At 51.3% G+C, this 19597-nt stretch overlaps 2 protein-coding genes across 3 annotated transcripts in view; one reads left to right on the top strand and one right to left on the bottom strand.

Moving 5' to 3' along the window:
- The first annotated feature begins 895 nt into the window (after window positions 1–895).
- Chrnb2 (cholinergic receptor nicotinic beta 2 subunit) lies at window positions 896–12083 on the top strand. 2 transcript variants are annotated; one of them, XM_055620987.1, is made up of 7 exons: window positions 896–1476; window positions 2576–2721; window positions 2861–2905; window positions 3385–3494; window positions 4204–5176; window positions 8559–8725; window positions 10123–12083. In XM_055620987.1, exons 1-7 carry the CDS (start codon window positions 1413–1415, stop codon window positions 10145–10147), a joined length of 1530 nt encoding a protein of 509 aa, XP_055476962.1. In that variant the 5' UTR covers window positions 896–1412; the 3' UTR covers window positions 10148–12083. The 2 variants fall into 2 exon arrangements, with proteins under 2 accessions (XP_055476962.1, XP_055476971.1); XM_055620996.1 differs by having other exon boundaries at window positions 8559–12083.
- Window positions 12084–12132: 49 nt separating this feature from the next.
- The window catches only part of Adar (adenosine deaminase RNA specific), a gene marked incomplete in the record, with an annotated part of 27662 nt that continues 20197 nt past the window's right edge, over window positions 12133–19597 (bottom strand). The window contains 8 exon segments of the mRNA XM_055620982.1: window positions 12133–14655; window positions 14840–14967; window positions 15252–15364; window positions 15801–15983; window positions 17782–17915; window positions 18153–18275; window positions 18768–18861; window positions 19375–19546. Of these exon segments, the coding sequence (XP_055476957.1) occupies window positions 14409–14655; window positions 14840–14967; window positions 15252–15364; window positions 15801–15983; window positions 17782–17915; window positions 18153–18275; window positions 18768–18861; window positions 19375–19546 (1194 nt within the window).

Below are 19597 nucleotides of genomic sequence, written 5' to 3'. Positions count from 1 at the left end.
ATCTGGGCATTTGTTAAGTAAGCTGCTTATGCCTAAGATATGTCTGTCATATATTACCATTTACCATTAAGCTCTCATTTTAAGCCAGGCCCTCTGCTAGTTCATAGTCTAGTTAAAAAGGCACTGGCTGCTCTACAAGGATTTCATTCCAGAAGAGTCGAACAAGGTACCTAACTCAATCTTTAGTCAGTCATGGCTTCCCTGAGGATCTGAAATTCCTGAATACACTTAAGTTTAAGCAGAAGATAACCATCTTCTGCAATGGGGTGATAAAGGAGCTAACAAGAACTACATCTTTAAAAGGCCAAGGGCTGGGAGGGGTTAAATATTCAAGGATCTTAAAGACATTACCAATCACTGGACCCGAGAAGCAGGCATTGATGAAATGAAACGAAGCCTTACTGTCTGCTAAGTCTGCTTCAGACAGGAATCTTTGTGGTTGAAAGTGACCACTGATCCACTAAGAAAAAAGAGGTCCTTTATGGGCTCAGTAGTTAAAAGTTCAGGGCTTTCAAGATCAAAGATGTCATTGAATTTTGACACCTCTCTCATCTTTGCTCTTTTGTGTTAGCTTCATTCTTTGTGAAATGGTCCCCTGATCTCCCCAGAACACAGACGACGATAGCAGTGGAAGGGACCACTGATATCCGTTGTTTATGCATATCTCAGAACCTTCAAGGCTACCTTCTCTTCAGGAGTCTACACCTTCCTAGCTTAGATTCCCCTAGAGGATGGCAAGATCCTGGCCCCGTTGGAGCTTAAGGGGCCGGTGAAGGGACTCGATTCCAAAACTCCGAAGCAATTTAACTTTTTAAAACTAGCTAGCTCCCTGCTTCCTGCTTCTTTGTCCAAGGTCTTAACATTTATACTCTCTGCCGCATCCTTAGCTTTCCAGAAGAGCAGAATCATTAGTTTGGTTGGGCAAGAACGTAAAAGAGGACAGAAACGCCCTCAACTCACCTCACACTCAAAGAGAGCCCTGACCTATTTGTCTCCCTCCACTCCTGCTCCCTCCCAGCCGTGCTCAAACGTCTGTAGGTCATGCCCCAACTTGGAGGCATTTAGAACTCCGAGCAGTGGGTCGCTTTCGCCTCATTCACACCCCACCTAGGCAGGTCCATCAAAGAGCACCCTACCCAGGGACCACCTTTTTTTCCCTGGGATTCCGCGCTTCCGCCTCCGGGGCGGAGACTTCCTTCCCTTGCAGTCCCAGTTGTGTTCCCTGGAAGAGCAGGCAGGACGGGCGAGAAGCCAGGTCCTCCACGGGTTCCAGGAACTGCCGCGCAGTGGGCGCTTCAGCCCTGGGGGCCGCAAGCCCCACCCGGGTGCAGGCGGCTGCGCGGCTTCAGTACCACGGACAGCGCTCCTTCCTCAGCCCTGGTGTCGGCGAGGCCACGCGCTATGCTGACAGCATGGCCTGGCGCTCCAGCTCTATGGTGTTGCTGCTCGGCTTCCCTCTCCTTTGGCTGTGCTCAGGTAAGAACTGGCCTGCCTGGCTCCATTGCCTCAGCTAGTATCAAGACGCCAAGCTCTGTCACCCCTGCCGGGACAAAGGCAAACCGAGGAATTCTCTAGCGGCGGAGGAGCCTGCGTGGGGGGGAGGGGGGATGGGGAGAGACTCCAGGGTGGGCACCCAACATCTTTAAAACTGATCTGAAAGGAAGCCCCAGGCGCAGACGCAGACCACAGGCTAGGGAGCGCTGGAAACCTGACTATTTATTGTAGGGAGGAAGCAAATGAGCACAAAGAGGACGGAAGGAAAGGATCCTGAGATGACAAGAGGGTTGAGATAGTGTCGGACTTCTTATGACCTGGGTTAACACCGTCCTCTAAGCTCCTGTCATTTCCCACCCTCCTCATTGGGGCCCTGATTTGGTTCACTCTACAGAGAGGGACAAGGCTGGAAGGGGAGAGCACTGACTTCCCACTTCTTGTAGGATGGGACAGAAAACTTGGAAGAGGAGGGCATGCCAAACTGAGGATGAAGGAGGCACTCTGCGGGGAGCTCAAAGCCGGGGCTTGTGCAGAGTCACAGAAGGAGAGGGATGAGGAAAGGAGCCAGTACAGGCACTGTACAGTAAAATGAACTTTCCCCTCCTTAATGACAGCACAAGAGGCTGGGTCCCTGCACCCACAGGCCAGGCAGTCCCAATATTCTGTTCCAACCCACGGGGGCAGAGATCTCAAGCCTTGTCCTTTTGAGACCTTTTGGGGAAAACAGGTCCCCAGTAATCCTTGCAGAGTGGGTGGTTAGTCTAGAGGTGTTTCTCTAGAGCTGCTTGGAGTTGTGGTGTGGTCTCAGAGAGGGTCTTACCTGTGAAAGTCAGCCTGTGGTTGACTTTCTGCCCCAGAGGCAGAAGCTCGAGATCCCAGGGGGAAAAAATGTGGTCCCTGGGTAGGGAGCTCTTTGATGGACCACAGGGGTTCATAACCAAATAGTGTAATACCCTTAAGCACACGGCTGTAAGAGGTTAGGACTTCCAGGCTAAGCTGGTTGGTCAGGGACTCCACTCCCTGAGTAGGTGGACCTTTCTGAGCCCTTCTGTTTACTCACTTCCTGCCTTTCCTCGCCCAGGGGTTTTGGCTACCGACACAGAGGAGCGATTAGTGGAGCATCTCCTGGATCCCTCTCGCTACAACAAACTCATTCGTCCAGCTACTAATGGCTCTGAGCTGGTGACTGTGCAGCTCATGGTATCGCTGGCTCAACTCATCAGTGTGGTGAGTGTGGGTCTCTGTCTAGCTACAGAAGTCAGCCCAGCCAGTGCTTCCAGGGTGGGAGGGACCTTAAGAGGGTGGTGACAGATCTGAGGACTGGTGGGGGAAGTACCTTTTCAGCAGCTGCCCTGTTTCCCTGCAGCATGAGCGGGAGCAGATCATGACCACCAACGTCTGGCTGACCCAGGTCAGTGCTCTTGCCTTCCCAAGTCCCTCCCCTCTTTCCCTCTTAACATCTCCTTCAGAGAGGAGTCCTGAATGGTTGAAATGAATCCTTATTTGGGCCATTCACCAGCACTGTGATTAATTAATTTAGAGTGTACTCTCACTGTGCAGTCCTGCTGACCTAGCACTCACTGTGTGGAACAGGCTGATCTTGAACTCACAGAGATCTACCTGTCTCTGCCTTAGTAGGACTGTGATTTTTAAATGTATTAAATACTCCCAAGATTCATTTTCACATCTGTAAATGTAAAATCTAATAACCTGGCTTATCTGTGCAAACTAAATGAAGCTGCATTGTCATGTGACCTATGTCTAGGCAGAGAAGTCACTGTGTAGAGAAGGCTGACTAGCCAGAGGAGTTTCCTTTTGTCCCTTTCTTTGGCTTTGGGCCCTTTTGGGGGCTAGAGGTTAGTACTGCCTTGTTCTCTCTCTCTTCCCCAGGAGTGGGAAGATTACCGCCTCACATGGAAACCTGAGGACTTCGACAATATGAAGAAAGTCCGGCTCCCTTCTAAACACATCTGGCTCCCAGATGTGGTTCTATACAACAAGTAGGTGACCCTGGAGCAATAGGAAGGTCAGAGAGGACCACAGGTGTGCTTGGGAGGGGATGACATCATGGTGGGAATACAGCAGGAACATGCTGTTGTGAGAGGGAGGGCCCTTTCCCCCAGCAGGATGTAGGCAGACAGACCCAACTAGTGGAGTGCAGTGTGGACAGCATGGTGACCTGGTCCTTGACTAGCCCCTCCCAGCTACTTAGATTGACAGCATTTGGAGCTGGGGAAGGGACGTTAAAGACTGGCCGTTCTCAGTGCCCAGTTTGATTCAAGGATGGGCACTTCTGGAAGGCTGGGTGGTGACTGAGTTTCACCGAGATTCTGTTCTGTCTCCTTCAGTGAGTCTTCTTACCTAAGGTACAAAACTCTTAACCGATGGGATTGCGCCTGCACCCCTTCATTGCTTGAGGCTCCTTGCTCTGGCCTCTCTGGCTCCCTCACCTCTATGTGGGACAGGTCCTCATGCCAGCACCTCCCCCACCCCCACCCCGCATCATTCTCTTCTACCTCTGTTGGGATGCACACATCTCCTGAGCAGGACACCCATTCTTATCCCCAAACTATGCATATCTCCATCCTCAGCCCCGTTCTGGGCAAGCTCGGTGTAGTAGAAGTTCATGCTCAGCCTGGGCTCTTCTTCTGGGTTGCTGAATGGGCTGGAGACGCTTAAGCCAAGACTAACTGCTCCATTCCTTGGCAGTGCGGACGGCATGTACGAGGTATCCTTCTACTCCAACGCCGTGGTCTCCTATGACGGCAGCATCTTTTGGTTACCACCTGCCATCTACAAGAGCGCATGCAAGATTGAGGTGAAGCACTTCCCATTTGACCAGCAGAACTGCACCATGAAGTTCCGCTCGTGGACCTACGACCGCACTGAGATCGACCTGGTGCTCAAAAGTGACGTGGCCAGCCTGGATGACTTCACACCCAGTGGGGAGTGGGACATCATTGCACTGCCAGGCCGGCGCAACGAGAACCCAGATGACTCCACTTACGTGGACATCACCTATGACTTCATCATTCGTCGCAAACCGCTTTTCTACACCATCAACCTCATCATCCCATGCGTACTCATCACCTCGCTGGCCATCCTGGTCTTCTACCTGCCGTCAGACTGTGGGGAGAAGATGACACTCTGCATCTCCGTGCTGCTGGCGCTCACAGTCTTCCTGCTGCTCATCTCCAAGATCGTGCCTCCCACCTCCCTTGACGTACCACTGGTGGGAAAGTACCTCATGTTTACCATGGTGCTAGTCACCTTCTCCATCGTCACTAGCGTGTGTGTGCTCAATGTGCACCACCGCTCGCCCACCACGCACACCATGGCACCCTGGGTCAAGGTGGTCTTCCTGGAGAAGCTGCCCACCCTGCTCTTCCTGCAGCAGCCACGCCACCGCTGTGCACGGCAGCGCCTGCGCTTGCGGAGGCGCCAGCGCGAGCGTGAGGGCGCAGGGGCACTTTTCTTCCGTGGGGGCCCTGCGGCTGACCCATGCACCTGCTTTGTCAACCCCGCATCAGTGCAAGGCTTGGCTGGGGCGTTCCGGGCTGAGCCCACACCTGGAGCCGGCCCCGGGCGCTCAGTGGGGCCATGCAGCTGCGGCCTCCGGGAGGCAGTGGATGGCGTACGCTTCATTGCAGACCATATGCGAAGCGAGGATGACGACCAGAGTGTGAGTACCAGGTGTGAGAAAGGCATGCTGGGAGCAGGGGCCCCTGTGTGCTGGGGGTAGGTGTCACTGAGGGTCACAAAGCAAGGACACAGGGGAGAGGCAACGTGAGTGAGATGGACTCTGTAGGGTAGACTTGCTTGACTTCCTTGAGCCTGTACCAGATGACCTTGTGGTTCCCTGAGGAAGAGTCAGCTGGAGCATCATCAGGAACCTTGGGGGAGGGAAAGGTTCTTTTGGGTTTGAAGGTGTCACCGAGTTTCCCCCTGTAGCTCACATGAGCACATCCAAGTTGTTAATGCACTGTTCTTGGTGCAAATGAAGATGAGTCCTTGTGGGCCACAGAGCAGGCAAAATTGAGGACAGTGATGAGAAAGGGAAGTTTAGAGGTTCCATGGGGCTGATCCCAGTGGAGAGAGCAGAATTTAAAATCAATATCCCATTCCTACTGTCCTGGGCCTTGAAAAAAGTCTAATGAAATATTTATAGAGATGGGGTGGGTAGAGGGCGAGGCTCCCTAGATTCCTCTCCCCCTCTTCCTGCACATGGAGCGTCTGGCCTTTTCTGCAGTCTTCCCAGAAGGATATTCCTTGAGATTGAGCCAGGACTTGGGGGAAGGTGCGCTGGGTTAGCATCCTGCCCCCTATTTTAGGGACCGTCTGGCCTGCTGTGAGATCAATGTTCTAAGCCAAGATTCAGCTGTTGCCATAGTGACCAGCAAGGTTTCCTCTGGGACTCTGACATTCCTGCTGGGAAAGGATGGAGGCAGGCACTGTGGTTTGTGTTGGGAGCTGAGCTCAGACATCCTTTCCCTGGACAGCAGAGAAGCCTAAGACCGAGTGCACCTTCCAGCTCAGGGGAAAGGAGAGAGGCTGAGACTGAAGGCGAGGCAGCTGGAGCTCATTGGAGGACTCAGCAGATGCTGGAGCGCTGTCCTCCAGCCCTGCTGCAGTACAGTGTTTAAGCCTACATGTCAAGGCAGGTGCTGAAAGTGCAGTGACCTACTTGGATGCCTCAGAGGCATCTAGAACTCAACACATCCCCAAACCAGATCTACACCCCCAACCTGGCCCAACTTGCCCCTACTTTCTCTGCCCAGTAGTAAAGGGCATCACTATGGGCTGGGCAGTTCAGACTGAAGCCTGAGGTGATCCTTTCCCACTCTTTCTTACTCCCCATCATTGAAGTCATCAAAAGCCTGGCTTTGTGAGCAACACCTCTGCAGAGATTCCCCGCTTCGTCCTTTTCTTATCCCCTTCACACTGACACCCTGGTCCTTGGGCCCCTGTCAGCTCCTGTGTAGACCAGGGCATCCTCTCCCAACTGGCCCTCCGTTCAGCTTCCTATGCTACAGTTAAATAGCTTGTGTCCCCAGGCTGGTGACACTGTCCCCTTGCTTGGGTCACTGGCTCATCACTCAGTTGTCTCAAGCAAGCCAGCTCTCTCCTGCCCTCCAGGCTTCACATCTGGGTTCCTCCACCTGGAGCAACTTTTGTATTAGTTACTTTTCTCATTGTGACAACAGTGTTATTACAAAAATCCTGACAAAAGAAGACTGGGGGAAGCAGGGTTTGTTCTGTGCATAATTTGAGTTTATAATGGGGAAGATAGTAGCAGGAGCTGGTGGGTCCTGTCTCCTACAGTCAGGAAGCAGGGAATGGTGACTGCTGATGTTCAGTTAACTTTTTTCTTTTCTCTTCTCTTCTGGGACTCTAATACCTGGAATAGTGCTGCCTGTCTCAATTAATCTAATCTAGAAAAATTCCCCCATAGACTTGCTCAGGTCTGTTTCCATGGTGATTTTAAATCTCATTAAGCTAACAATATTAAGCTTTCTCTTTTCTCTTTTTTTTTCCCCTAAAAACAAAACCAAAAAAACCTGTTATTGTTATTAACTTTTCTCTGTTATTTAAGAGTTAAACATGTAACCTTTTATTCCAAACACTTCAGTGTGTCTTTCCTGAAGAACAGGGATGGTGTCTAGTGACTCAGCTTCAGAGCTGGGAATGTGGCTCAGTGGTAGAGTCATAGTTAGCATGTAAAAGATCCTGAGCCCCCACTGCAACCAACAACCAACCGAGATAACAACAACAAAGTGCCTGGGTCCAAAGAGCAAATTCTGGAAACAGCATCGACACTTACCACCATACAGTCCACACTCAATCTTTTCCAGTTGTCCTGGTAACAACCTTCTTAGGATCACCATCCTTAGACCTAAGACCCCAGGTTGCATTTAGTTTCAAGCCTCATTGGTGCCCTTCCTCAGTGTTGCCTTTCATAGGATAAACAGTTTGAAGGGGACAGGCCAGGTGAGGGCTTTTCTGCTGGCTTTGCCTGACCATGTCTTGAGCATGGACCTGAAACAGGGCTTCCTTCCTTCCTTCCCATCTTGCTCTGTCATCTTCTGGGTAAGCTTTTCCAGGCCACTCTGCTCCTATCTTCCTTCTGTTTCTCCATGCTAGTCTTCCATTCCCTCTCAAGGTATAATCTTTGGTTTATCGTCTCTGTCTTCCAAAGAGTGTTCTACACTTGGCTGTGTCCCCATGCCTTGCAGAATGCTAGGTCTGTTGCAAGCCCAACTGTGACTTCAGTGAGTGAGTTTGGTTGCCAGATACATAAGTTGCACAGTCGCCTTCTCCCTATCCTGTGAACTGGCTGGGCCCCAGAGAAACATGTACAAAGACCACACTCAGTCTTGAAGAGAGACTGTAGATGGTTCTCAAAGCCCATGGGCCGTTATTAGATTTCTGACTGATGTTTTAACATGTGGGTTCCACCCTCTGGGCCTCTGAGCAGGAGTGATGCTTTTGGAGGGGTGCCTCAAGCTATCATGAAAGCAGAGCCTCAGAGGCAGCAGCTCTCGATTACTGAGCACTGTCTCAGATGCTAGGGTTCCTCTCATGCAGGAGTTTGCAGTTTGGTGGAGGGTTAAACAACATCCAGATGAAACTATATGGCCTAGTGTAAGTACTGTGAGATGGCAAGGGCTGAGGAGACAAAAGGAGCGGGAATGCCTTCAATTGTTTAGTGAATAAACAATTAGGCAATTAGGGCTTTGAAATATACGTAGGAGTTTACCAGGTTTTTGTTTTTGTTTTTGTTTTTGTTTTTAAAGGAAGCAAAAGAACTAAGAATACGTGTTGGAATTTTTATTAAATCTGAATTTTGGAGTGTGGGAGGCAATAGGAAATAGGCTTCTCTTTGTTATGGGTAGGTTTGAGTGGGCCGTGAGGGCAGGAGAGGCTTTAAAGCAGGCAGGATCAGAGCTGGGAAAGGTTGTTCTGGGTTTGCTGAGGGAGAGGAGTGGAGTATGTGGCAGGAAATTTCCTGCCCCTTTCCACATCATGAGACTGATATCTAGGCCAACTTTATTTCCTCCATCCAGGTGAGGGAGGACTGGAAATACGTTGCTATGGTGATTGACCGCCTGTTCCTCTGGATCTTTGTCTTCGTCTGTGTCTTTGGCACCATCGGCATGTTCCTGCAGCCTCTCTTCCAGAACTACACTGCCTCCACCTTCCTCCACCCTGACCACTCAGCTCCCAGCTCCAAGTGAGGCTCACTCATCTGTAGCTCCTCGCCCCTTCCCCCCTGGGGTTCAGTAGTGTTGGGTGGAGGATGGATCTGTCCCCACTCCGCTGACACCCTGCTCCGCCCCTTCATTCCCACACAGCCTTCCAGCCTGGAGGCTGGGCTAGCTGCCTCAGTGTTCAAGCACCCTCCTTCCCCTCTGAGCTAATTCAGGCAGTAGTATTAATGGTGAGGGCCAAGGCTGGCAAGTAGAGCCATCCGTCCTGAGGAGGGGGTTGGAGAAGGGACCAAGAAAGGGACAGAGTTGCCTTCAAGTCATGGAAGAAGAGAAGAAGATTCTCCAGTCAGGCTGACCAGTCCTGGTCTGGCCGGTGATTGTTTCCACTTAAGTGGACAGCAGCTGGTCTTCGAGGACTTGCACTTTTCGGGATCCTCCTGAGAGCACCTAGTCTCCTGGGGAGTTTGAGTTCAGTCTTATAGCCTGTGCCTGGGCAGGGGTTGGGGGCTCCAGAGCCCAGCTCCAAGTTCCCTTCTGCCAGTGCAGAACTCTTTGAGCCCCTAGGTTTTCCTCTCCTTCCTTTCTCACTTGGGAAAGGGGAGGTGTTAGAGAAGCCTTTGAAGGTCATGAGCTGGGTGAGAAGTCTAGGCTCACAGTGTCAGAAGAACTTTGACACTGCTGGATTCCAGTGGAAGCCATGTTACAGAGTTGGAACAGGCCTGGAAGGTGAGCCCCTTCCTTCTTGCCCCAAGGCCACGGACTGCTTGAAGGACACAAGCGACAGACATCTCAACTGTGCCTCAGTGTGTTTCCTAGCTATCAGAGAGCTCCTGAGCATCTCTGCTTGGTGGCAGGAGAGACCTCCTTCTACTAGAACAGGAAATTCAAGGTTGCCTGCATGAGGCCACTCCTCTCCCTCCATAAACTTCCAGGTCCAGAGAAAGCAACCGGAGTTATAAGCAGCACCTGGACAGGTGTTGCCCCTGTAGAGGGTAGCACCAGTGCAGGCTGCTCAGCCTCTGGGGACCCACCAGCTGCTGCTGTGACTCCCCTTGACTTTACTACCTCCTGTAACTGGCTGTTGTCTGAATTAGTCGCCGGCCAGGCCCAGAAAGATTAGTGGGCAGTTTGTCCAACTCCTTTCCAGGTCCTGTTGAACTTTTGGGCAAACAGTGCCTGCCTTCGAACATGCTGTCAGCACTTGCACAGTGGAGATAGAGGTAGGCAGGGCTGGAGTGGGCAGAAAGGACCCATGTGTGTGACGGGTCACGGGGCAGTGCTGCTCCCACCATTTATGGTGCAGCCTTTGGAGGAAGACTGCAATGGGGGAGGGGTGGAAGGAAGCCATGGTGTATCAGGACATCATGAACCCTGGAGGATACTGAGAGGCTTTGGGGAAACTCAGTCCCTGCCATTTCAGGGACTTCTGTCTCTACCTTCGGTGATGTTGGGAAGCTCCTTGCCTCCTCCTATGTGGAGCTAGCTGTCTCTGGAGAGAATCAGGTACCTGATTTGGTGAGCCTAGATGGGAACTTGGGACAGGGTGGCATGGGCGTGGCAGTGAAGAAAGGAGCTGGGGATTTCCAGCCAAGCTAAGTTGTAGTAACCGCCTGCCTTTGCCTAGAAAGCTGGCCCACAGGCTCCCTGCCTCTGTGGAGACCTACAAGTCTGGAGCAGCTGGTGCCAAGAGTGCAGAAAGCAGACAGGACACAGGACCCTCCAGATGGTTCTTTTGGGGAAGACTGAAGGGGAAGAGAAGGACTTCCTTGTAAGGAACAAGGATACCAAGGGACTGGCCACTGTGCCCACCCTATGGGACTGTGCCTCTCACAGTCCTGCAAGGATGCTCCTGAGACCAGGAGCAGCAGAGCATGACTTCCAGAGTGCCCGGTGCCTGCTCCCTGCCTGCCACCATGGCCTTTGGACAGGTGGGAGATGTCCCAGGCAGGAAAGCAAGGGCCTTTAGAGCCTTCTCTAAATTGTTCCTCCAAGAAGAGTGAAATAGTTGCTGTTGCCCTCTGCTCCCAGGCAGAAGTGGCTGTTGAGCCCCACTTATATCGGCAGCTTCCCACTCACCAACCCCAAATGGCCAGAACAAGCGGCACTTTGTAATTATTATCCCATCATGTCTGAAGCCTGTCAGTGTGCTGGTCACATGCTTCCCATAGGACTAAAACTTTGGGAACTGGTAGGACACCTCACCCCCTACCTTTAATGCACTCATCTCTAAACTGTCCTAGACACGTCTTTGTCTCCCCTCCTGGAGTATTTGCAATGGTCCACATGCCCCTCCCTAAACCTACTCCCCCATAGCTGGACTCATTTCTCTTAAAATTGTTTCTGAGTATGTCTTGTGATTTTGTTGTTTGCGGGGAAGGGACTAACCCTTCCCGACCAGAATGGCAGACACAGAAGGGGAGAACGCTGGAGAATCCCTGCTCCTGGAAGAGAGGTACTGCAAAAGGCAGCTGTGCTGCCAGTCAGTGTTCTCTGCTTCACTTATCGATGGAAAAGAAATGGCAGGTGGCTGGGCCAGCAGGGGCGGGGTGGGCTGGGCTTTCCCTCCAGCCCATGCCCTAAAATATCTAGACTTCAATCAGCTGGCAGACTCTCACAGCACAGACTTGATCCGTGCTCAAATCCTGGGATCAGGGTGAAATTGTGGGTGACCCTCTCCGGGCCTTCACCGAAGCGTTAAGGAAACTGGCTATCTTTAAATTTGGGGGCCAGGCATTGATTGAATCTACCTGTTCATGCTACTCTGTCCTGAGCAAAACTCCCAGCCCACAAAGCCAGCTACATTCTCAGACTGGAACACTCCATTTCCTCACATGTGGACCTAGTGGCTGCCTGAGGACAGAGGCACTTGAGACCCCAGGACAGCAGGAGCTGTCACCTTGACCTGCCTTTAAAATTGCTCAGTTCCTTGAGCACTGCATTTAAATACTACATGAAGTCCTGGTTTAAGAATTGTGCCCCCAAATATGTCACTGGGTCCTCTGACTTCCTTCAGTCATCCCATCCATCTGTCTACAAGACAACGAAGGAACTTAAGAGGGAGATTGGGATGCCATTCACGAAGTTCAAAGGTGCACCTGCGTGGTCCCAATTGCAGCTCCCTTCCAAAGGCACCCACAGGCGCAGGAAAGGTGGAAGCTTGTGGGGAGGGAGACACAGTAAGGCATCTCCAGTGCTGTCTCATTTGGGGCTTTAAAATCCTGTAACACCCCCCCCACACACACACACACAAATGAGAGTGGGCTCAGAAGGGAAAAGGTGTTTGGAAGCAGGGAAAGCACTGAGCATGTGGCTGGAGTGCCCTGCCCACTAGGCAGCCCATCACACTACCCACCCAGGAGAAGTGTCACAGGCCCCTCGGCTCCATATCACCTCCCCCAAGCAACCAAGACATGAAACTTTCCAACAGTCCTGACATGTCATTGTTTTTATTTCTGGGGAATGTATGCTGTCACTTGTTAAGGGACACAGAAGGGCCTGCACCCATCTCAGCACCAAGGCTCTGCCTGGGCTCTTTCCCACTCTGATCTTGGAGTCGCTGCTAAAACCACAAGGTCAACCGAGTCCCTTCAACTTGAGTACAGGAAAGTTTTAAGCACTGACAATTCTTATATGTTGATTATTCAAAGAATGCAAAACAGCCACAGTTCAGACAATCAACTACAGAAATTAAGAAATGGTATGGAAGGAGGCCTGCTTCTTAAAATAAAGATCACACAAATAAGTGAAGAAAACAAAGTGGAAGCTCTGCCCTCTGCCCAATGGGGCCTGGGGCAGGGGTGGGCATCCTGGTGGCTCACCTCAGCAAGCCCACAGAACAGAGGGATGCCTTGCTCCCCTCCATCTGCAGAAGCCCAGAACCAAGTTTGCTAGGCAGGATCTCCCAGGATGGGGTGTGTGTGCTCTGATCTGGAGAACCCAGTGTGCCTGCTGAGGAAATGGCTGCTGAGTCAGCACTGCCAAGTGAATACCCAGGCGCCACAGGAATCAATGGAGAAGAGACTCTGGCCTTCAGTGCCCAGGGTAAGAGCTTCCTGCCCAGGCCTGGAAGCCACAGTGGCTCTGCTTCAGCTGTGGGTGCCAAGTCAGAACGTGTCTTCAGCCGACAGAAACATAGTGCCACTTTCAAAATCTGGAGGCAGACCCTCACTTCCGCAGACATTAGCAGTTCCACTGGATGATTTGGTGTCGTGCAAAGATATCACCAGTGTATTGTTAAGACACAGGTTCTTGTGTTGGCCAGGTCTGCTCAGAGGTTGAGGAGACAGTAGCCTTTAGAAATCAAAGTGCAAATGTGATGTCTGCTGTTGACAGTGGGCCAGGGGGCGGGGATGCCAAGCAATTGCAGGAAGCCACTGAATACACTGTCACAGCTATTCCCAGATGGAGCTGCACCATTCAGAGGGGCAGAATGGAGCAGGGTCTAGCTGTCTGGTTGACTTCCTGCTGGAGCTAGACTCCACAGAGGCTAAGTTTCCCGCATATCCATAAGCCAATGTTGGGAGGAGAGTTGTCAGAGGCTAGCCTGCACGATCACCGACAACACTGTTGTACATACAGTAAGATTTCCAAAGAGGCAGGGCAGGAGATGCCAGTACCTTGTGCCCTGCCCACGAACCAGCTCCTGAAACTATCTGCTAAAATCAAAGTACATTCATTCATGAAAAAATAGATTTGCATTTCAAGTCTGTGATGCAGTTCTGGCTTCTTAGAAACATTAATTTTATACAAGGCTTTGTCAACTTCTGCTGGCATCAGTGCCAGAAGAATCCCAAGTGATCAAAGTGTCACCAACACACTTGCATTCACTCTTGCTCAGTCTGGACTACGATGATCTGCCCTCCAGGACTTGTCCTTGGCTTTTCACGAACAGCTGGGGCCTGTGCCGTGTTGATAGAGCAGCCTCTGGGAATGCTTTATGGAGGGGCAGATGTGGAGTGTGGCTACATGCCAAGGAGTGTTGGTGGCCCCTGGTTGTGCTCTGTAGTCCCCACTGGGGGACCTGCTCGGCTTGGACACCCTCCCCAGTCCCACTGGCTGGTTCTCAACTTCCAGGAAGGAAAGTTTCTTGGCTGGCCAGCGCTGCCTGTTACTGTTACCCACCCACAATTTACCACATTCCCGTTGCCCTACAATCCCTGACCAGTTTCAACTCCTGTCCTTGTAAACATTTCATCAATCCTTTATGTTCACCTCTACCCTCTGGGGTGGGTAAAGATAAGTCTCATCACGGGAAGGCGGGGGGCAGAGCAGGGGACTGAACATCTACAGGTGACATCATTAGTCCCTGACATGATTTACAGAGAACTGATGGGAATGTAATGAAATCCACAAGAAGCCTGGATAGCAAAGGAAAAGGAGATGAAAAGAATCCTCCACAAAACTTAAACCGGAGGGGCCTGGGTTCCACGTGACCACGTCTATGCTACATGTGGAATGGTAGTGTTTCCTCTTCCTTTAACCTCTGCCTCTTCCCTTGGGAAAAGAGGAGGGGGCTTGGCCAGACCCCACCTCCAAATTCCAAAGCAAGCAGGATAAATGGGAACCAAAGTTCTTGGTACCATCTATTAAGGTTCCTCCGTTAAAAAAAGGGGGTTGGGTGGGGTTAAAAAAAAGCCCCTAAACTCCGGCCCAACATGATGAGGAATGCATGCCCTCTCTCTGAGCCCATGGAAACACACTCCACTGTCAGTCATTGGGTACTGGACAAAGATAGAAGTTCTTCTCCTCCTGGGGCTTGCTGATCCAGTTCCCATAGCCCATGTCCCTCAGGCTCTTCTTGAAGTAGTTCTTGGCTAACTCATAGTCTCGAGCAGCTTTCTTGGCCTCACCGTAGGAGAGCTGAAGTAAATCTTTTCGGGCACGGAAGGAGCAGAGCTTCTTAAACTGAAGGAAAATGTTCTTCTTGGACACCCGAGACAACTCCTTACCCGGCCTGCGCAAACAAAGGCACCCATTACTCATCTGGGAGCAGGTGAGGTGGGAACCAAGGTGTGAATTTTACACAAGGTGGATGGCCCTTAGCCTCTGGAGACCAGCTGGCAGGGGCCTGCCCTTCTGAGTGTGGCAGAAAGCCCAGGTCCAAGCTGGACCTCTCATGTGCCCTTCCTGCTCCTTACCCATCCACAGTGCCTCTGGTGCCATCCAGGATCTCGAGGTTGCAGCCATCAGCCAAGCACCAGTTGACACTTGTCTCCTTGGTCTTTCCGGATTGCCTTTTGGAGTCATACACACTGACTCGGCCAACCTAGGAGTCCGCAGAGTGATGAGAAACGGAAGCCTTTCAGAGCAAAGGTTGGGGAGAGGAGATGTAGGTCTCCCGGGTAAGGGGTATGAGGCTCTCATCTTTCCCCCTGAGTTACACTGACTTAACCATGATTCAGATTTGATTCTGACTCAGAATTTAAGCCCAGATACCTGAAGGGAGGGAAAGTTTGCTCTGAGCCCAAAAAATGTTTCCCTTTCTACAGTATGTAGTTTTGCCTAAGAAGGAGGTATAGGTCAAGGGCAAATAGAACAGGGTAATAGCACCTTGGGGTGATTGACAATAAAGGGATAGCGTAGTCCATCCTCGAATGCCTTCCCATCTCTGGTCACTCGGCAGCAGATAGCACGAGTCAGATGCCCTTGGCTGAAAAGGTAACCTGGGTGAAAACAGAAGCAAGTTTACACCTGGGTCTGCAGCAAGTGCTACCAAGAGGCAGAGGCACACTAGGAGCTGGAAGATTTTCTGTCATCAGAACAGAGAAACAGTTCTTCTGCTAGGAAGCACCTGACTGTGGCCACACAGGCCATCAAATCCCTATGCACAGAACACATGGTTCTCGGTAAGGCAGTGGCTGCTGAGAAGGCGACATCAACAATGGGGCTTCAAGTGGTTTTGTGGCAGCCTGAGAACTGTCTGCCAGTCTTTCCTTACCTATCCCCACCTGCCCTGTCAGAGCAGACTAGGTGCTTAGACTGTGACCCAAAGGTGCTCACTTGGGGAGAGTCACAGTAATACGGGACAGCGTGGACTAAAGCTTGCCAGGATTGGAGCAGAGGACAGGTGGGTTCCAGCTCCCAAATGAGGTCCCTTACCTAACGTTACAGATTTCAGGTACACCGGCTGCAGGAAGTGAGTCAACAGTGCCCCTTGCAGGCCCAGCACATTCCAGCGTAGAATTTTGTCACTACAGGACATGGTACGGAGTCTTTCCCCGAGCCGGATGCCATCCCATGTGGGTACAATGTCACTTGACTCCACAGGAATTGTGCCTTCCCCTGCATGAGAAAGTTGGACCAATGAAGGCCACTGGAGCAAACCACACCCTGGGCATACTATGTGTACCCCTGAGGCATGGGCTGTTGGATGCTTGTTTTACAGCACCTACTACACGCCCTACAGAACCCTAGACTTTGCTTCTCGCCATGTTTATGGGATGAAAGGAGAGAAGGGAGAAAAACACTAAACCAGCAAACCAACTATACTCAAGCCCTGGACGCTTGCAGTGCTCAGGCGATTTGAAGGGAGCAGACACTGGAAGGGCAGAAGAGTCAGGCGAGCTCAGCCAAGGGGAAAAAAGCAGCTCTAGTGAGTGCTGCAGATACAGAAGAGCAAAAGCAAAGGACCTAAGGCAGCAAGGGGTCTGGTGTTTCCGGGAACACAGAGCAGGTGCGACTGTGGCAGCTGGCTGAGGGGACAGTGTGGGTGAGGCTGGGGCCTTCACCTTTGTAGAGTGCAGTGGGTAAACACATCCGCTCAGCTGCACTCCCAGCCCTAGTTTTGTTCTAGTCATTTAGTGTGTGTAGCATGTGTGTACAGAGGTGTGAGTGCACTTGTGAGTGTGCTGTTTGTGTAATGCAAATGAAAAGTACATGTGCAAATGTGTGTGCATGCGCAGGCCAGGCTGATGCTGGCTGGCTGGCTTCCTCTGACCTCCACCTTAGTTTTGAGGCATGGTCTCTGAACCTAAAGTGCATTCACTTGACTAGGCCTACTGCTCCTGCCTTCAAGCCCCCAGAACTGCGACTATAGGCTGCCACAGTTGGGTTCTGGGGATCAGAATTCAGGTGCTTGTGCTGCTGTATGGCAAACACTTTACTACCTGGGACATCTCCCAGTTCTTGTCTTGTTGTTTTGGTTTTCTTTTTGAGACACTTTTGCTATATAACCCAAGTACAAATGTTTGATCCTCAGCCTTGGCCTTCCAAGTCTGGGAGTGCGCCACATGCCTGGCTGGTTTTGTTTTGCTTTAGAACAGCTGTATGGGGGCTACATTCATATATTACAGCACCTAATCCATCCACTTCAAACACACAACACATCATTCGAGCCGGCTTTGTAGCACTGTATTACCTCACAAAGAAGCCGTTTCCACTAGGAAGCCCCTGGCCTGATGACTTCTGTGTAGATGGATCTGTCTCTGCTCTGCTCCTTTCAGACATGGAATCACATGACACATGTTCTTTTGTGACTTACTTTTCAGCTAGCATGTTTTCATGCCATGGCAGGTCCCAGGACTTTACTCCTTTCTATGGCAGATAATAACCCATTGTCTGGGCATAGCATGTTTTATTTATCTGTTTACCCTGTGTTCTTTCACCCTGGCCACTGTAACTCACACCACCGAAAGTACTGATATCCATGTGTTTCTGTGAACACACACCATCACCGCTTAGGTGACCATCTAAGAGTGGATTTGTGTGGTGACTGTGTTCACACTTTAGACTGTTTAGCAGGAGAAAGGACTGGAGTAATGTCCGAGGACCATCTGGATGGCACTGAAGTGTGACGGATAGGAGTGGTGTGAGGAGACATGGACAACAGAAGAAAGAAGAGGACGCTGGAGGGCAGGGCACAGCCACAGCAGGACAATTTGCAGCCCAGTCGACCCCATCAGTTTTGTTTATTTCTGCACACCTTTTCCCATGACCATAGCACAGACTGCGGCTCTCATTTTATTTTGAGCTGGTTTCTCCCTTGAGCGCCATGGGATGCTCAGCTTTCCCAGGCTCCAGGCCTCAGAGAACCTGATCCCATCACAGCCTTTAAGCAGCAGGAGGTCCACCTATCACTCACCGTTCTCCACCTTGGTGCGAAGCTTGCCTTGCTTGGGATTCTCAAAGACAGGGTAGTGGCGCGAGTCTGTGCTTTCCACAGCACGGTCACTGCAGGATTTGTCAAAGAGGGCTCCATCTCCACATGGGGCCGTGCTATCAAATAACAGCATCAGTCAGGACTTTCCCTACGGATTTCCCTCCAACCTCACGGGTCCTGAAACCATTTGTCACCAAAGCCAGGGACATGTTCTTAAACCTATATGGGGATTGGGTAGCAGGAATGCCTCTGCCATCTGGGCAGGCCCCTTGGACACAGAGCAGACAGGGTTATGTACAAGGTCAGGGTTAGGAGCCAGAAGAACACATGGACAGCCAAGACAGGGTACAGACCTGATATAGAGGTGAAAAGAAATCGTCTTTTTGATCTGGAGCTTTTCTCCTCCCCTGGCAAGCTCAAATATGCTGTTCTTGGCAGTGTGCTGGCTGTACTTCATCAGCTCACTGTAGAGAAACCTGCCAGAGGAGAGCTGGCTAGGGACAGCAGCAGCTGACCACACCTCTACACTCTGCCCTCAGTTTGGCCAGAGGTAAGGAAAGGCCCCAGGGTACACAGCTTTCAGCTTCTCAGGAGGAAGAGGGGCTGGGAAGTTCTCCATGGGAGACCTCTGCATCTCATAAACGGTAGCTAGCCACACAGGATTCCAGGCAGGGTTGGCTGCTGCTTCTCCCTGACTCTTGCCCTTCGTCAACTGAAGGTGACCCAGAGAAGCAAACTGTCAGGGACAGAGGCTGTGTATAGGTTCTCACATGGAGGGAAAGTGGCTTCATTCCAAAGGCCTAAGAACTCACAGGTCACTTTGTTTTGAAAAGATGCAGCCAGGTCACTGACTGCAAATGACAGGCCCAACAGACTGCTGCCGATTTGCTGGGTTTTCAGGGAGGTGAATGGACTGGGGGTTGGAAGGGTCCCAAGATGGGCCAAATGGGTGTGCCTATCTTGCTTACCTGATGAAGCCTCTCCGGGAGATGATTTCTGCATGGCAGTCATTGACTGTCTCTCCCTTCAGGCTGAGAGAGTCCCCTTTCACACAGCGATTCCCTGGGAAGGTTATCAAAACAAAACTGGGGTAATCAAAGTGCTGATAAAGCAGAAATGGCCCTGAGTGGACAGATCCTGGGCCCTGTTTTGTTTAGATCAGGGAGGGAGGCCTCATCCCTGTCAGTATAGCATAATCTCAGCACCAGAAAGGCTGAAGCAGGAGGACAAGCCATTTGAGGCTAGCCTGGGCCACGGTGAGACGCTGCCTCAAAACAAAACAAAATCCCCAAGCCAAACATTCAATCTGAGCTGACTGTAGCTAAAATGAACAGAAATCAGTCCTCCTCAACTGAAATGCTGAGGGACAGAATCTCAGACGTCAAAGGCTCTGGAATATTTATGTGGTATTTACCTGGTAAACAGTTGACTAAAAAATCTTAACAGCTCCAACTCCAAAATGTTCTGAGCATCATGTAAGGAACTTTGCAGACACTCAGCCTGCACTGCCCTGGCCTTAGAGACTTGCTCAGAATGACTCCAGAGAGGGCAATGTCTCAGGGAACACTAACTCACCTGTCCCCAAACTGACGACCACACCCATGTCCTCAGCATCTCTCTTCATAATAATGGCAGCCAGGATCTTGCGGCCGAGCAGCGAGGGTTGGAAACTGTTAGTAAGGGCATTAAAGCACCTATGGCTCAGCATAGCCATCTGGTCATGGAAGGTGCTGCCGGTGAGAGGAAGCTGTGGGGACAGGAGCAGTGTCGGGACCACAGAGCCCTGCCTGCATCCACA

Source organism: Psammomys obesus, unplaced genomic scaffold (genome assembly GCF_907164565.1).
Source record: "Psammomys obesus unplaced genomic scaffold, mPsaObe1.curated_primary_1811, whole genome shotgun sequence".
Lineage (NCBI taxonomy): Eukaryota > Metazoa > Chordata > Mammalia > Rodentia > Muridae > Psammomys > Psammomys obesus.
Note: the sequence above shows the minus strand (reverse complement) of the source record. Positions and strands in the feature narration are given on the sequence as shown.

What these genes read in the sequence shown, in the direction of transcription:
- Chrnb2 (XM_055620987.1), top strand. Translation starts at nt 1,413, where the DNA reads ATGGCCTGGCGCTCCAGCTCTATGGTGTTGCTGCTCGGCTTCCCTCTC. An exon ending in TCTCCTTTGGCTGTGCTCAG is followed by an intron (nt 1,477 to 2,575) that starts GTAAGAACTGGC and finishes TTCCTCGCCCAG; the next exon opens with GGGTTTTGGCTACCGACACA. An exon ending in TGGCTCAACTCATCAGTGTG is followed by an intron (nt 2,722 to 2,860) that starts GTGAGTGTGGGT and finishes GTTTCCCTGCAG; the next exon opens with CATGAGCGGGAGCAGATCAT.